The 14,657-nt window shown below is 45.0% G+C and overlaps 1 protein-coding gene across 1 annotated transcript; it reads left to right on the forward strand.

Moving 5' to 3' along the window:
• Positions 1-7,408: 7,408 nt before the first annotated feature.
• NUDT2 (nudix hydrolase 2) lies at positions 7,409-11,669 on the forward strand. The gene is made up of 2 exons (XM_009988282.2): positions 7,409-7,544; positions 11,199-11,669. Exons 1-2 carry the CDS (start codon positions 7,412-7,414, stop codon positions 11,510-11,512), a joined length of 447 nt encoding a protein of 148 aa, XP_009986584.1. The 5' UTR covers positions 7,409-7,411; the 3' UTR covers positions 11,513-11,669.
• Positions 11,670-14,657: the final 2,988 nt, after the last annotated feature.

Here is a 14,657-nt window from a genome sequence, read left to right on the forward strand (position 1 = left end):
GAGAAGAAATTGCATTTGTCCTCACCTCAAGCTGAATAATTAAGACCGTTCATCTTATAGAAGAACTACAGTGAAGTTGTAGTTTCGTTGCATAACTTTCTCTTGTGTGTCATGAATCTTGTGAGCATTTCTAAGTGTCCTTGACAGAATAACCAAAACATTCTACGAAATCAGAAACAAAGAATTTCTTGAAATCTATATATGTTACCAGAACGCCATCCTTGCGTTCCTGAGAAACCCAGAAAAGCAACATGCATCACTGAAAGGTATGCCAAAAAACCCTCGACTTCTTCACTCGTGTCTCCCTAGCAATGCATTGTGCAGCTGTCTGTATCCAGATGGATTAATATCTGCAGATATTTTTACTTGTTCCGTAAAATGGAAAATGATAGCACTTCAAATATCTGTTGCTCACCACCTTCTTTTATCTCTGTTCAGTCTAGAATCTTAGCAAATACAGCTCTTACTCGTGTTTGGAGATTACAATAACATTGAAAAAAACCAAGTTATTTAAGTTCTCCCCCCCCCGTAACTGAGGGTTAGTTACTTGGCAGGACTTTCAAGCATCTCTACAATAACATTATATAAGAAAATAAGGTCACCAAATATCACCTCCAAATTTGATTCATTATCATTAATTAACATATTATGTGGAAATAATAATAATGACAAAACGCTAAAGATTAAAGTGCTGATTGTATAAGATTTTATGAAGGCCAAAAGGTGCAGTAGAAGACATCTAAAATGACTTAGAAGCTAGAGCCTAAGCTGTAGATAGTAGATAGCCATAATAAAATTATGAGATTGAGCAGTAAGGAGCTTCAAGACAAAAACATTGGTGTGTAGGAGGACTTTTTTAATGCGTAAGAAACGTGGTTCTGAACCTTGAGGCACAGTCACCACTGCTGAGATGGTTAGATCCTGTGAGGGGGAAGTCAAAAACAACAGAGAGGATAGCAAACCCGAAGATCAGAGAGGCTAACTATGACACGTGTGCAAGGTTTTTCACAAGCATCTGCAATTTGCCAAATTCTCTAACAGATAAAATTCCACAGGCACTTCAGACTTCATTTAAATAAGGGTTATGTTTTTAAAATATGCCTATCTTACACAAGGTAGCTTAAAATAAAAAACCAGTACAGGTCCTGTGTTACTGTCCGTATATACTGCCATGGGAAACTTCTTTTGTTTGATGAAAGGAGCAGCTAGAACACAAAGCCAAGACACCAATCTCAAAGTAACAAGAATCTGCTAAATTTGAAAACAATCCAGCGAATTTATTTCGTCTATTCCCACTGAGAATACTAGATTACACCTGCAAGTTTTTATGTGCTTGAGTCAAGTATAGAGCAGCCAAAGACAAGTGCAAGAACTAATTTGGTGTTAATCTGTTTGAATTAAAATGTTGAACACAGGAGATGGAGGATAAAAAGGAAAAAAAAATAATAAAAATTGAGACAGTTACCAAAACAAGAGCAACAGACAAGAGGAGAGAACTAGGAATGTTAAGGTCAAGGTTCTAATTAAACAAAATATGTTTAAGTAGCTAGAAATTACTGTACAGACAGGTTTCTATTATCTGGGCTAGCACGGGACTAGGATTCTCAAAATATGGAAAACCCAAGTGATACGGGTGCTGCAGAACATACGGGAAGGTTGGTATTGAGACCTGTAAGCAGCTCTGCGTGGCTTATTGGCTAAGGCCGTGCGCCACGTGAAAGCAGCTAAACGGCTTCTTCATGAGACCTGGCCTGGGAAGCAATACAGAGGCTTCTGCTTCCCCAGGCATAACAAATCTTACAGGATCTAAGTGGTTTCAGGAGATAACACCAGTGTCTTTCCATCCATGGAACAGCAACTTCACAACCTAGGAAAACAGAACACTGACTAATGAAGGAGCAACAAATTAATTAACCGTGGAAAAAAGTTAAGCAGTCGTCATGGTGATGGGTTCCAGTATTTCTGATTACTTTAGAACTCAAGAGAAGGCAATTTTCTAAAAGATTTGGTCTGGTTCATACATGAGAGAATCCAGGGGAAATGGCAGTTGTCAGTGAAATCCTTCTGGCCTTTTAATTGGCAATGCTCTAAAAGAAAAGAGCACCTTTCTTCTAATTAAAAAAATATTTTAATTCGTCCAAGGCTGCAGAGTTCTTTGTGCCTGAAGACACTGTTTCTAAAACAGATACATAATTCTTCAAAATACATTTGCTTTGCAAAGAAATAAAGGAGTATCGGTAGGTTTTCAAGAATCCCAAATGGTTAATGATAATGCCATCTTCTGGCAAAAAAAGGGAAGAGTCTTACTTTTTGACAATAAATAACAGCCAGCATTCCCTCAGTCTTTTTCAGGATCTAATTTTGTTTGCTCACCTGATAGAACATTGTGTGCTGGGGCAAAAAAAAACACATCATCTTCAGTGTGGTAGTTTCATATCAAAGCCCAGGACTTGTTCCTCGCAAAGCTGTGGGTGACTTCGTTGAAAACAGATTAAGACTTCTTAAAATAGTTGGATATAACACATTTTGAGAAAGAAGTGAGTCAGTATGGAAGCGTAATTCTCCATGATCACCCAGCTATCAGGTCGGATAGTCTCAGGCCTCAGAAAAACTTTTCACTCCATCTGTATCACAACATCATTTGCAATTCTTCGCTGTTCAGCGGTTACCCTTCTCATTTTAGCTGGCAGAAAGACTTGGCTTCACTTTGAAATTTTCACCTTCTTCTCACACAAGGGACCTGCTTTGCCACTGACAAAAAGATGCTGGAACTGGTCAGTGAAATCTGAAGCATCTTTACTAACCCACAAGCTAGCAGCAAGGGAGAAACAGTTCCTGGTGATACATTCCACTGCTGGAACATGAGAGATGTCTGAACAAGGAACCAGTCAGCCTGTCATCTTTATGTGGCCAACCTGAGTTCTCTGCTGGTAATGGGTAAGTACTGACTGTAAAAAAGCATCAGAATTTTATACAAAGGGACCAACTCAAAGCACAGAATCAGATCACAGCTTGTTGGTCATCAGAGAACTCCTCCTCTGTTTAAGTAGTAGAGGTTTTTTAAAGGTCATACAGGTGGGGAAAAAAAGAAGGCGGGTGTGAATAGTAGAAAGCAGTGTTACATTTTACGTATTCTGAAGGAAATAACTTACCGCAAAACTATGCTCTAGGACCTGATTCTCCATTTTAAAATGCTTCTAATGATTAATTAGCGCTTACACAGACCTTTTCATTCTCAGTGCACTTTCTAAAATGGAGGAAAAGCAGCTGGCCTCCAAAGGTGCTCACTGAGTGTCAGTCACTGTGCATAAAGAAAATCACGTAAAATCTCTACACAGACAGTTTCAAGGATAAAGCAGCCTCAGACCACTACATCTTGATCCTTATTAACCTCAGATATATCAAAGATCTCAACGCACCTTTGACTTGAATACCACCCACGTGCCCCGTTATCCCACTGCAGCTCACTCATATTTGCCCAACAATTTTGGCTTACTTCCACCAGTATTCCAGAGCATCACCATCGAGACATGACACAAGTACTGCTATATCCATATTTTCAACTGGGGAAACTAGGTCATGGCAAAGTGAAGGAATCTCACGTGGCACTCCTAAAAACGCAAACTAATGCAACTACACATTTAATCCTGCAAATGATCTAAGATAATCTTTCTGAATCATAAACTCTGGTCTGATCATTACATAATTTTATTAGGCACAATTTTCAAGGGCATTTGATAGACATACTAATTGTTAATCAGTCTACAAAACCTAAACAGCACCGTGTTTTCCTGCTTATCACTTTGTATTATGTAAATTATTTCACTTTACAAGTACTTTATACAAACAAGAGCTTAAAAAATTTGCAAACGCATCTGGCAAGTAGGTTTTTCCTCTCCTGATCACAACTATAGCAGTGTATTGTACCCATTACTTGTAACCACATTACTCCAGAACAAGTCTTCAGCACAGGCTCTGTCTATGCCAAAGCATTTGCTGGTTTCTGAATTATAGAAGCAGAAGACCAGAACAAAGCCAATCTGGCAACTATACAGTAGAGAAAGTGGAGACTTGTTAACTTACATCACCAGTCATCTGTATTTCTTATTCACCTGAACACTAAGCCCTTTTCTAACTGTGATCCAAAGCCAAACCTGGCTCAGCCCTCCAGAAGTGAACAGCTCATTTGCTTTTCCAGAGCACCACACAAACTGCTTTACCTTGAATCATTCTGACCCCATTCCTTGGAAACTATGGTATTCCTGTGAAGAACGGGGTCAGGGTTGTGGTAGCACTTTTATAAACACAAACTCCATAATAAGAGATAATCTGTACTCTGATACGAGTTCATCATTTCAGTTTAATGAAGTAGGGTGGGGATCTGTGAAACAGTCAGTGTTTGATGTTGCAGCAGATCCCTTTGTAAAATCATAGGATTTTACTCCCTGTGCACCAGTACGTTCTGATACTAAACATTCCGTTGCTCATTGGAACAAGTGTTGTAGCAGCCTGTTTGGAAGATATGAGAAACAAAGCTGAATACTAGCAATAGAGAACTACTTATAGTTTCAGCACAGTGAAAGTAATTGGAGAAAAGGGAATACTTTTAACATTAAATGACAACTATTTTACAGATGGACCAAGATGCAGGCCTCCTCCCTGCAGCAACACTCCTACTTCCTACTGACACACCTAACAATGAGTTGGTTACTCTAAAACTACAATTCATTTCATCGCTCTTTGAAACAGACTTAATAACTAAATGTAAGTTGTTTTTTTTTTTGTTTTCCAACAGAGCATTTTCAATTGGCAAGAGAATGCTATCTGGTATAATCTTCCCTTCATACTAAGTATAGTCTGGTGACCTCAGCAGAAGATACTCCATCCTACAGCTGATCCCTGACAACTGCTTAAAACAACAGCTGCATGGAAACTGGAAGTGTCTAATATTCAACCACATGCTAAGAAAATAATCTACGAGTTAAATTGGGATGCTGATTATTTGAAAATCGTGCCTGAGCTTCTCCTGCCAGTAAGATTTACCAAATGGCTTTCGATATTTATTTTATAGTTGTATCAAAACAAACCGCTGCGCGTCTGGAACGACACTGCATGACTGAGAGGGAACTTGGTCACTGAATTTAGCCCCAGAGGGATTTACAGCCTCCCTCACTGAATTTAGCCCCAGACTGAGCCCTTCACGGCCTCAGCCGCTGGGAGCAGGGGCACGGGGCTGAGGCAGGGGTCTCACACTCGGCCAGCGGCCGGGCCCCCCCGCAGCGGCCACCTCGCCCTTGCACCCCACCGTGTGCGGACTCTCGTCTCACCCTTCCCTGGGCTTTTCCACTTCGTTTTTCCCTTCTCTTCCCCGCACACCGTAGCGTCGGGCGGGGTCCGAAGGAGGGGGCGGCCCAGCAGACCGCACCGCAGACCGGGACGGGGCTGAGGGGGGCTGAGGCAAGCCGCAGCACTGCCCCACCGCCCGGGGAGGGTGACGGCCCCCAGGACGACTCCCTCCCCCTCCCTGGGCCGGGCCGCTCCGTTCACCCCCCCGGCGCCCCACTCGCTCGCGGCCCCTGCAGCCACTCACCGGCCGCGGCGCCGCGCGGCAGCAGCAACTAGGCCGCGTCTCCATAGCAACAACTCTTTTCCCGCTTCAAACGCTCGCGCGCAGCCTCTCGCCCGCAGCCGACGAATGGCGCGAGGGAGTGGGGCGGATGGGGCGTGTCCCAGCGGGGAGAAGCCAATCCGAAGCCATGGCGGCCGGAGGGGGCGGAGCAGACAGAAGGGAGGGCGGGCGGACGGGCGGAACGAGAGGGGAGGAGCTACCGTCAGCACCTGTGCCGCTAGGATTGGTTGAGGCTGCCTTCAGTCTTGCGCCGCGCCCCGCCTACTATCCGGCCCGGAAGCGACGGTGAGGGCCGAGGTGCAGGGCGTCGGCCGTGGGGGCCGTTTAGGCTCCGAGCCGCCGTATCGCGCTCCCCCAGTATCGCGATATGCGTGGGGCCGCCCCGCCGCTATGGCGACAGCCGGAGGGCTCTCCCCTGGCCCGCCAGGCCCGGGCCCGCCGCTTCGGCCCGGCGCCGGGGGGGTCCGCGCCCGCTGGGAACCGCCCAGCATCCCGTGGGGGCGCGGCGGGAGGCTGCTGGGCGGCGGCGGGGGTCCTGGGGGGTCTGTCCGTCCCGGCTCTGCGCTCCCGCCTCGGGCGGCCGCGGGCACCCGGGTCGGCGGGGCTCGGCCCCTGCGCTGCCCCGGGGGCTGGGCCGGGGCGGGGGGGGGAGGGTCGGTCTTTGCCGTGGCCGATCGGAAACGGACCGAGGCGGTTCGAGAGGGCGAGCTGAGAGCGCCGAGCGCAGTCCCGGGGCTCGGTGGGTGGTGAAGGGCCGCGTGCGGTGCCGCTCTGGAAGCGGGAGCTGTCAGGATGCCTCGCTGGGCGTCCCAGGGAAGAGCAGTGTTGTGTAAATTTATTGCTTGTTGAAACGTGCCGTCCTGTTAAAATGCAAGGCTTTGCCTGGAGCTGCAGATTGCTGGGTTTTAAAAAACGGATTTGTCATGTTTCCATCCTTTTTTTCCTGCATAGGACCAGTTGTCCTGGCTGCGTAGCTTATTGATTACAGTGTTTGTCACTTAAGAGGTGTGTTCCTTTCTGTTTGCATCAAAGTAGTGCTTAACGTGCATAGAATCTTAGAATCATAGAATGGTTTGGGTTGGAAGGGACCTCAAAGATCATCTAGTTCCAACCCCCCTCCCATGGGCAGGGAAACCTTCCACTACACCAGGTTGCTCAAAGCCTCATCCAGCCTGGCCTTGAACACTTCCAGGGATGGGGCAGCCACAACTTCTCTGGGCAACCTGTTCCAGTACCTCACCACCCTCTGAGTGAAAACTTTCTTCCTTATATCTAATCAAAATCCCCCCTCTTTCAGTTAAAAGCCATTGGCCCTTGTCCTATCACTACACGCCCTTGTAAAAAGTCCCTCTCCAGCTTTCCTGTAGGCCCCCTTTAAGTACTGGAAAGCTGCTATAAGATCACCCTGGAGCCTTCTCTTCTCCAGGTTGAGCAGCCCCAACTCTCTCAGCCTGTCTTCATAGGAGAGATGTTCCTGCCCTCGGATCACCTTTGTGGGCCTCCTCTGGACCCACTCCAACAGCTCCATGTCCTTCTTGTGCTGGGGACTTCCAGAGCTGAACGCAGTATTCCAGGTGGAGTCTCATGAGAGCAGAGCAAAGGGTCAGAATCCCCTCCGTCAACCTTCTGGCCACACTTCTTTGGGTGCAGCCCAGGATACGGTTGGCTTTCTGGGCTGCCAGCACACATTGCCAACTAGTCTGTTTGAGCTCCATGTTGTATGTTATTCCTGCTTGATCCTCTGTGCTCTTCCACAGCGCTCTGTGCAGTTAACAGAGGGGCATGGCCGTGAGAGCTTGTGGCCTGATCATCTACAGGAGGCTGCAGTCAGCACCATCTTCTAAGATCGCTGACGGTATTGAATACCTCCTCCTTCAGACATCCTATGGGACCCACCACTGGACCCCACCCAAAGGTAATGTTTGTTCTGATAATGCACTTCAGAGTCGTTTATGTCAGGAGTGAATGACATTACAAACTGAACTCTGGCTGAACGATGCTAGGGTCAGCTCTGGGGAGCAGTTAATCAGTTAAGAGCAGGCTTCAAGGGGTGGTCACCCAATCCTGCTCCTCAGATGTTGGATGTTTCTGGCAGACGTTGAGCAGACAACTGAAATTAGGTAGAGAAATTTTTACCTTCTTGCTTGGGTCTGACCCTCTGCCGGATGCCACTGTTGCCAATGCATGGTGTGACCATGGGTCACAGTTTGCAGTGCAACGTTAGAAGGTAAACTGAAATTGATGATGATTTACTTTAAAATGCCTTTCTTAGAAGTTGTAGGAGTTTAAGTTCAGGAAATCATTTATGAAGAGCACATGCCTAAGGCAGCAGAGATGCGAGGGACAGCTAGGAAAGGTAACCTTAACAGCCATCTTCACCTAAGTCATCCTCACTTGTCAGTGAGGTCCCAAAGGAGAAGACGAGCCCAGGGAGACCCAAGACGCACAGCAACGCCTTGTCTGTAAAGACATCTGGCAGAGCCAGTGTTTGGTGGCACGTAGTTGCAGCACTAGTACCAGGAAAAGTGCAGCACAGACATACTCCAGGTTCCTTTTAACCCTCCGAGATTTCTTCCTGCTAGTTTTTACTTCTTGTTTTGTAAAATGCAGTGCTCTTAAAGCATAGTGCGGGAGCAGTTTGTCAACAGGAATTTGCAAATTGGAAAAAAAGCTTGTAACGGTATCAACTATGCTCTCCTATTAAGGGAAATAACAAAACTTTCCAAACCTCCACCTTTGTCCACTTTACCAAAAGCCTGAGGGAGTAGAGTTTGCAGCCTACTGGAAAGCTAAAAAACGTGCTGGGATGTGCTTGGTTGTGAGAGTAGAGAGCCGTGTGGAGAAACTCACTGGAAACACAGTAATTCTGGACAAGCGATTGAAATGACCTGTAGGCATTTGGGTAGGAAGTGAAATGACTCATAGGCATACATCTCCTGCACTCAGAGTCGTAGAATCATCAAATGGTTTGGGCTGAGAGGAACCTTTAAAGGTCCTCTGATCCAGCCCCCCCTGCAATGAGCAGGGACATCTTCAACTACATCAGGTTGTTCAGAGCCCCATCCAACCTGACCTTCAGTGTTTCTGGGGATGGGGCACCTACCAGCTCTCTGGGCAACCTGTTCCAGTGTTTCACCAGCCTCGTGGTAGAAAATGTCTTCCTTGAGTCTAGCGTGAATTTACCATCTTTCAGTTTAAAACCATTACCCCTTGTTCTGTCACAACGGGCTCTACTAAAAAGTGTGTCCCCATCTTTCTTATGAGCCCCCTTTAAGTACTGGAAGGCTGTGTTAAGGTCTCCGTGGAGTCTTCTCTCCTCCAGGCTAAAGAACCCCAGCTCTCTCAGCCTTTCCTTATAGGAGAGGTGTTCCACCCCGTGATGGTGTTTGTGGCCCTCCTCTGGACCTACTCCCGCAGGTCCATGTGTTCCTTGTACTGAGGACTCCGGAGCTGGATGCAGTACTCCAGGTGGGATCTCACTAGAGTGGAGTAGAGGGACAGAATCACCTCCCTTGACATATTGTTTAAGGCTTTATAGATCAGAAGCCACAGTCTGATGACAGCCTTTGGTAGTAGCTTGGTGCAGATTTGGGGACAATAAACAAAGGGGAGCTATTACATTATATATTCTCTGTGATGTGAGTGGTCTTCAAAGTCAGCCTCAGGTTGCGTGGTGCAGTAACATAACTTGTATATGATGCAGACATAGATTTAATGTGGCAGGAGCTAGAATTGGAAGTTGTAGTCATCTCTCCAAGAGACACAAAAGGCAATTTACGGCTACAGCTGGACGCTGATATTCTAAAAGTTCTCAAAGCAGCTGCAATCCTTGTGGGATTAAACTGGACTTGCTTGGATATCCCCAGTGTGAGCTTCCTCACCCTCATCTCGACTCCTGCAACTATGACTTTGCACTAGCTGAAGCAGAAGGGGATGTGGGGTTCATTTTCCTACCCAGCATATTGGAAACGTGTTAGTGCAGGAGGATCGGGAAGCCATGGTGTGAGGTGCTGCCAGTGGTCCTTTTTCCTCCCAGTAGGTAGAATGTATTGCAGAAAGGTGGAAACTTACTGAGCTTAGACTTGGGGTTATCACCAGCAGGGTGAGATGTTGCCTTTTGCTCTGCTGGAGATCAGGAGGCTGCACTTGCATCCTTTGAGTTGAAACTGAATCTCAGCCCTCCAGCTTTATTGCTGTCTCATTGCACGTTTGGTGACTACGGATCATGACTATCATAAAAAATAGTGGTTACTTACTGTTGATGGATGTTCTGTGGGCATTTTCTCTGGGTACTATAAAAGTAATCCAGCTGTGCAAGGCCAAGTGTGTTGTGTTTCTCAACTATTAGCAAAAGTCCCAGCTATGGAAACACAGACTTTGTCAAAAGGAAGGAGACAGCTTGACTTGCAGCGCTGAGAATCAGGGGGAAAATATTTTGACTTAAAGCCTCAGTGTAGTTGATCTCAAATATCCAAGACGTAAAACGTAACATCAGATGCTCTTTTCTGCATAGTTGCCGCTTGAAATAGAAGCGTATCTTACATTTGAGATGGTGTCACGTTGTCAGAGGTGGTTAAGCTTCTGATAAACAGACAAAAGGAGTGAGTGATACCGCTTGGGAAAGCAAAATGAGCTTCTCACATACTCCACTTCCAGTAATAAAGGATGGATACCTGGGGCCTGATAAAAGATTCCCCTCTGTGATGAAATTATGGCTATTTGTAGCCCGCTACATAGAAAATAGTGACACCAGGGGCAAAATAAAGCTTAACTTTTTTTTCCTCTTGAAGCCTCCCAACTCCTGCTATGTTGCTTTTTTGAGATCTTGCTTGGCTTGTTCTATTTATGGTCAGGTCTGCTGCTTTTCATGAGAAAACCAAATCGGACATTTCTCAACGAAAGTACAAACAGCTGGGGATGTGTTATATTTGTCTGTTGTTTGTAATGGCACCTCTCATTCTGAGCAACTTAAAATAAATGGTGTGTCCTAGCAGAACGACACAGCTGGTGAAAGGACTGGCTTTTAGGCTTACTGCTTTTCAGAGGGGAATATGGGAGGGAAATAAAAACACCCCTAACTGAAACCCACCTTTTAAATGGCATTTGTTGGTGCCTGGTCCCGCTGTTTCTGGGCTGTTAGCATGAGTAAGCATTTTGCAGAATTGAGCCTATGCTTCTGTGGGAGGGAAGGGTTGAGAGACAGCTAAGAGTCTTGCAGATGAGCAGTCTCCCCTCTAACTGGCATCGTGAGGCCCTCAGCGTGGTCTGAGGTGGAACATTGTGAGTGCAGAGTGCTCCAGAAGAGGAGAGGAGGACTTGGAAGAAAAGATGTCTAGTGCTGTCAGGCCACTGGGAGTTTCAGAAGATGTGCGATAAACAGCGATGCTAAAAGCTGAGAGAGAAAGACAAATCAAGACATTTAAGAGCCGGAAAAGCAATCTCAGTTCTCCAATTTCCGTTTGATTCTGTATCAGCTACAGTGTGCCCTCATCTGTCTCCCGGTGCTTCCTCGTTGTCAACAAAATCTGAGTTTCCTTCTCAGAGACTTACTTTTTCGCCTTCTTGACAGGCCACGTGGATCCAGGAGAGGATGACCTGCAGACAGCCTTCCGGGAAACGCAGGAAGAGGCTGGTCTTCAGGCCAGTCAGCTCACCCTCATAGAGGGGTACAAGAAAGAACTGCACTATCCTGTCCGTGGCAAACCTAAGACTGTCGTTTACTGGCTGGCAGAAATGAAGGACTGTGACACAGAAATCAAGCTTTCAGAGGAGCACCAAGCTTTCCAATGGCTGAAGCTGGAAGATGCTTGCAAATTGGCAGAATATGAGGACATGCAAGCGATGCTGAAAGAAGTGCACCAGTTTATCTGCTCCAAAGAATAAATGTTTTTGTGAAGGATAAGGGGAATTTTTGAAGAAACATGACCTGATTTTTTTCTTTTCTTTTTTTTTTCTAACCAGGGGAAGAACTACATAGCTGCAGAAATGTAGATTTCTTTTTTTAAATCTATACAAATTCAGTTAAGGTACTTGGAGCTTTTAAAGAGCTTGTGCTTTTTTCTCCCCTACCTAACACAAAAAAGCATGGTCTGATTGAACTTTGAGCCAAAGATATCAGAATTGAAACCCAGAGCTAACAAAGAGTTCCTGTACCCATCTGCTTTTCTTTTTACCTTTCCGCCCCCCCGCCTCAAGGTACTGCACAACCACAAGTCTTTTTTAAAAATTAGACATTTGTTATTTCTTGACTTGCTAATGTAGAACTACAGAATTCAGAAAATGAGCATATGGAGATTTTTATTAGCAAAATGTTTACTGCAGAAGTTGCACTTTGCGTTTCAAATGGGGAAGTGTTCTGTTCCCAACTCCCCCACTGTTATGCTGTGATAACTTGTCAAATCATTTCAGGTCTTGTTTGTTCATATCATGAATTTATGTACATCTCTAATGTACTGTTATGAAAACATTTTCCATCCAAAGAATCTTAGTAAATGGTTGACATAAGTAGTTAAATGGTAAACTTGAAGTTCTTTTGTCTCTTTTCCTTTTTGCTCTTTAACAGACCCCGTGGCCATACTTTATTCAGAGGGTTGGGAGTTTTCTGCACGGAGTATCTAAGCTGATGTGCAATCTTGTGTCCGTTTGATAGCACCTGTGTTTCTGTGGCTGCAGCCTGCACCCACGTGTGGGCAGCGGGGCCAGATGTGCTGCCGGGACTGTGCTGTGGATGCTCATGCTGGATGATTGCAGTAGCCTGCGATGGTACCGATGCGCTCGCCTGCATTAGCTTTCCTGTGGACCTCTCTCTTGTCACTGACACTGGGAACTGAGGTTGTTAGCCCTCTGTATGATTGTGCATGGTCAGTTAGTTCGTAATCTTTTGGATGTTTTGGTACGTAAGCATGATGGCATTATTAAAATTTTTAGGTGAGGAATGAGTTTTTCTGAATCCCAGGGAACTCTGGGGGAGAAGAAATGTCCTTTCTTCCCTAAGTCCCCTCCAGCCTTTACTGCTTAGGCACTTGGACCTTGTAAGGCAAATAAGTGTATGAGAAAGTGGACTCTACTTCCACTTGTCATGCTCCTTGCTGCAGGAGTGAAACGGGTCATCCGCATCACAGCAGTCCTGGAGAAAACCCACGATACCCGAGATGCAGAATAACTCAGCTGAGAAGTATGGGTGGCAGTTCGTTACTGTGTCACTCTCCAGTTAGGCAGCACTCATCCTTTGGTGCAGACTGTATTAATAATCTTAGTGCCATTGTGACAAGTGTATCTTGCTCATCACTTTGTTTTCCTCCTGTAGAGTGACTTATAAAAGCTCCCTTAGGGTGCACCTTTTTCGCGTGTGTATATATGTACACAAAAATAGGGTGCACTCTAAGGGGGCTTTTCATGTATATATACACATGTATACACCCCCATAAACAATTTCAGTGCTTCTCCACTTTACAGTCAGGTTTTATTTTGATTAACACTGTTTACAAGCATTGGATTCAGGTGATGGCAGAGAGTGAACAGCACACAGGTGATGCAATTGCTCTGAGTGTTTCTCAGCTAGCTTTAGGAGCAGAGGATGGAAAGTGTCTCCCACTGTCACCCGGTCCAACCCCAAGGCAGAATCAGCTATTTTGAAGTCTTTCCTGGTGGGTGTTTGGCTAACAAGCTTCATCTCACGATGAAGACTCACATCTTCAGCTCCTCTGTCCATACCTTGGAAAATTTGGTCTCCAGCATCTAATGTAGGTAAGCCAGCGAGAAATAACTAAAAGATAACCATTAAAAGGGGGGGGGGGATAATTAAAAGCCTGTGCTGCTTCACAGTCTTATTTTTTCATTATTGTTTGAGCTGCTGTTTAGTCAGTGCCATGTAAACAATGGTGTTGCTGCTTTCATGTTTATGAGCAAGATTAGTGTATTAAGTGTGAATTATAGAGAGTCATTAACAAGTCATCTGTTCTGCCCATTCAGCACTAATGAACATAAGCACTTGTTGCTTTGGAAAGCACAACATTAGCTGAACTCCAAGTAAATATTTCCATTTTAATGGCACCGCATAAATCATGTTCCCAAAGTGCATCGAGGTTTTGGAGGGTAACAAGTGCTATGCACTGTAAGGTGACGTGTTCTTGGACAAAATTTCAAAGTCTGTCATCTGAGGCGTGGTAGGAGGCACTGCCTGTGCATTTTGAGCAATTTATGTACAGAGTGTATTCCCACAAATTTTGTGTGCGAAGTGATGCTTACGCATTTAGAAACTTGACCCAAAAGTCTTTAGATTTGTTTTAAAGTGGAAACATTGGAAAATCGGAATTTGATTCTGACTCTTGTGTTCACTGCTCACTGGTAAAGAAAGAGTTCTTTCTCTGCCCACGTCTACTAGTAAAATATTTTCCCAAGGAGCATGTGGGAAACCCTCCAGTAAACAGTTATGGAATAATCTGACTGGGGAAGACATTTATTTCCAACCTCTGTGATTTTTATGCACTGAACTCATAAGGTTTGTATTTTCTTTCTTGAGGCCAGCTAAGTTTTGGGTCGTAATAATGTCTCGTGGCAGTTAACTTTTTACCAGCTGTGGATCTGTGTTTAAATAGAAAAAAAAAAATTTAAAATTTAAAAATCAGAGACTTTAAATTCCCTAGAGAACTTACGTCTGCCTTAGGTTAAATAAAATCAGACTCTAGAGAAGTCCAAGCTCCACTGAAGTAGCGCAACAACTTAGTTTAGATAAAGTGAAAAGTATTGTCTGAGAAACAGCTTAAGATATGGTTTCCCTGGCTCTACTGAACAAATATACTGATGCAGCTCATACTTGTAATTTCCTGGTGTTAGTGTTTCCTTCTCCAAATAATTCTTGATTCATAGCTGTGATTACGATTTACATCATCATAAGATTAGAGAGAAGGAAAGCACTAAGGCGAGTCAAGTTTCACTGAAAAAAGATCAGGATTGAGTGGGATGGTCACAGGTAATTATGCGCAAACAAGAACTGTAAAGGCTGAAAACAGTGCTTTACTCTTTTCTA

Source organism: Tauraco erythrolophus, chromosome Z (assembly GCF_009769465.1).
Source record: "Tauraco erythrolophus isolate bTauEry1 chromosome Z, bTauEry1.pri, whole genome shotgun sequence".
Taxonomy (NCBI): Eukaryota; Metazoa; Chordata; class Aves; order Musophagiformes; family Musophagidae; genus Tauraco; species Tauraco erythrolophus.

What these genes read in the sequence shown, in the direction of transcription:
- NUDT2 (XM_009988282.2), top strand. Translation starts at nt 7,412, where the DNA reads ATGGCCGTGAGAGCTTGTGGCCTGATCATCTACAGGAGGCTGCAGTCA. An exon ending in CCACTGGACCCCACCCAAAG is followed by an intron (nt 7,545 to 11,198) that starts GTAATGTTTGTT and finishes CCTTCTTGACAG; the next exon opens with GCCACGTGGATCCAGGAGAG.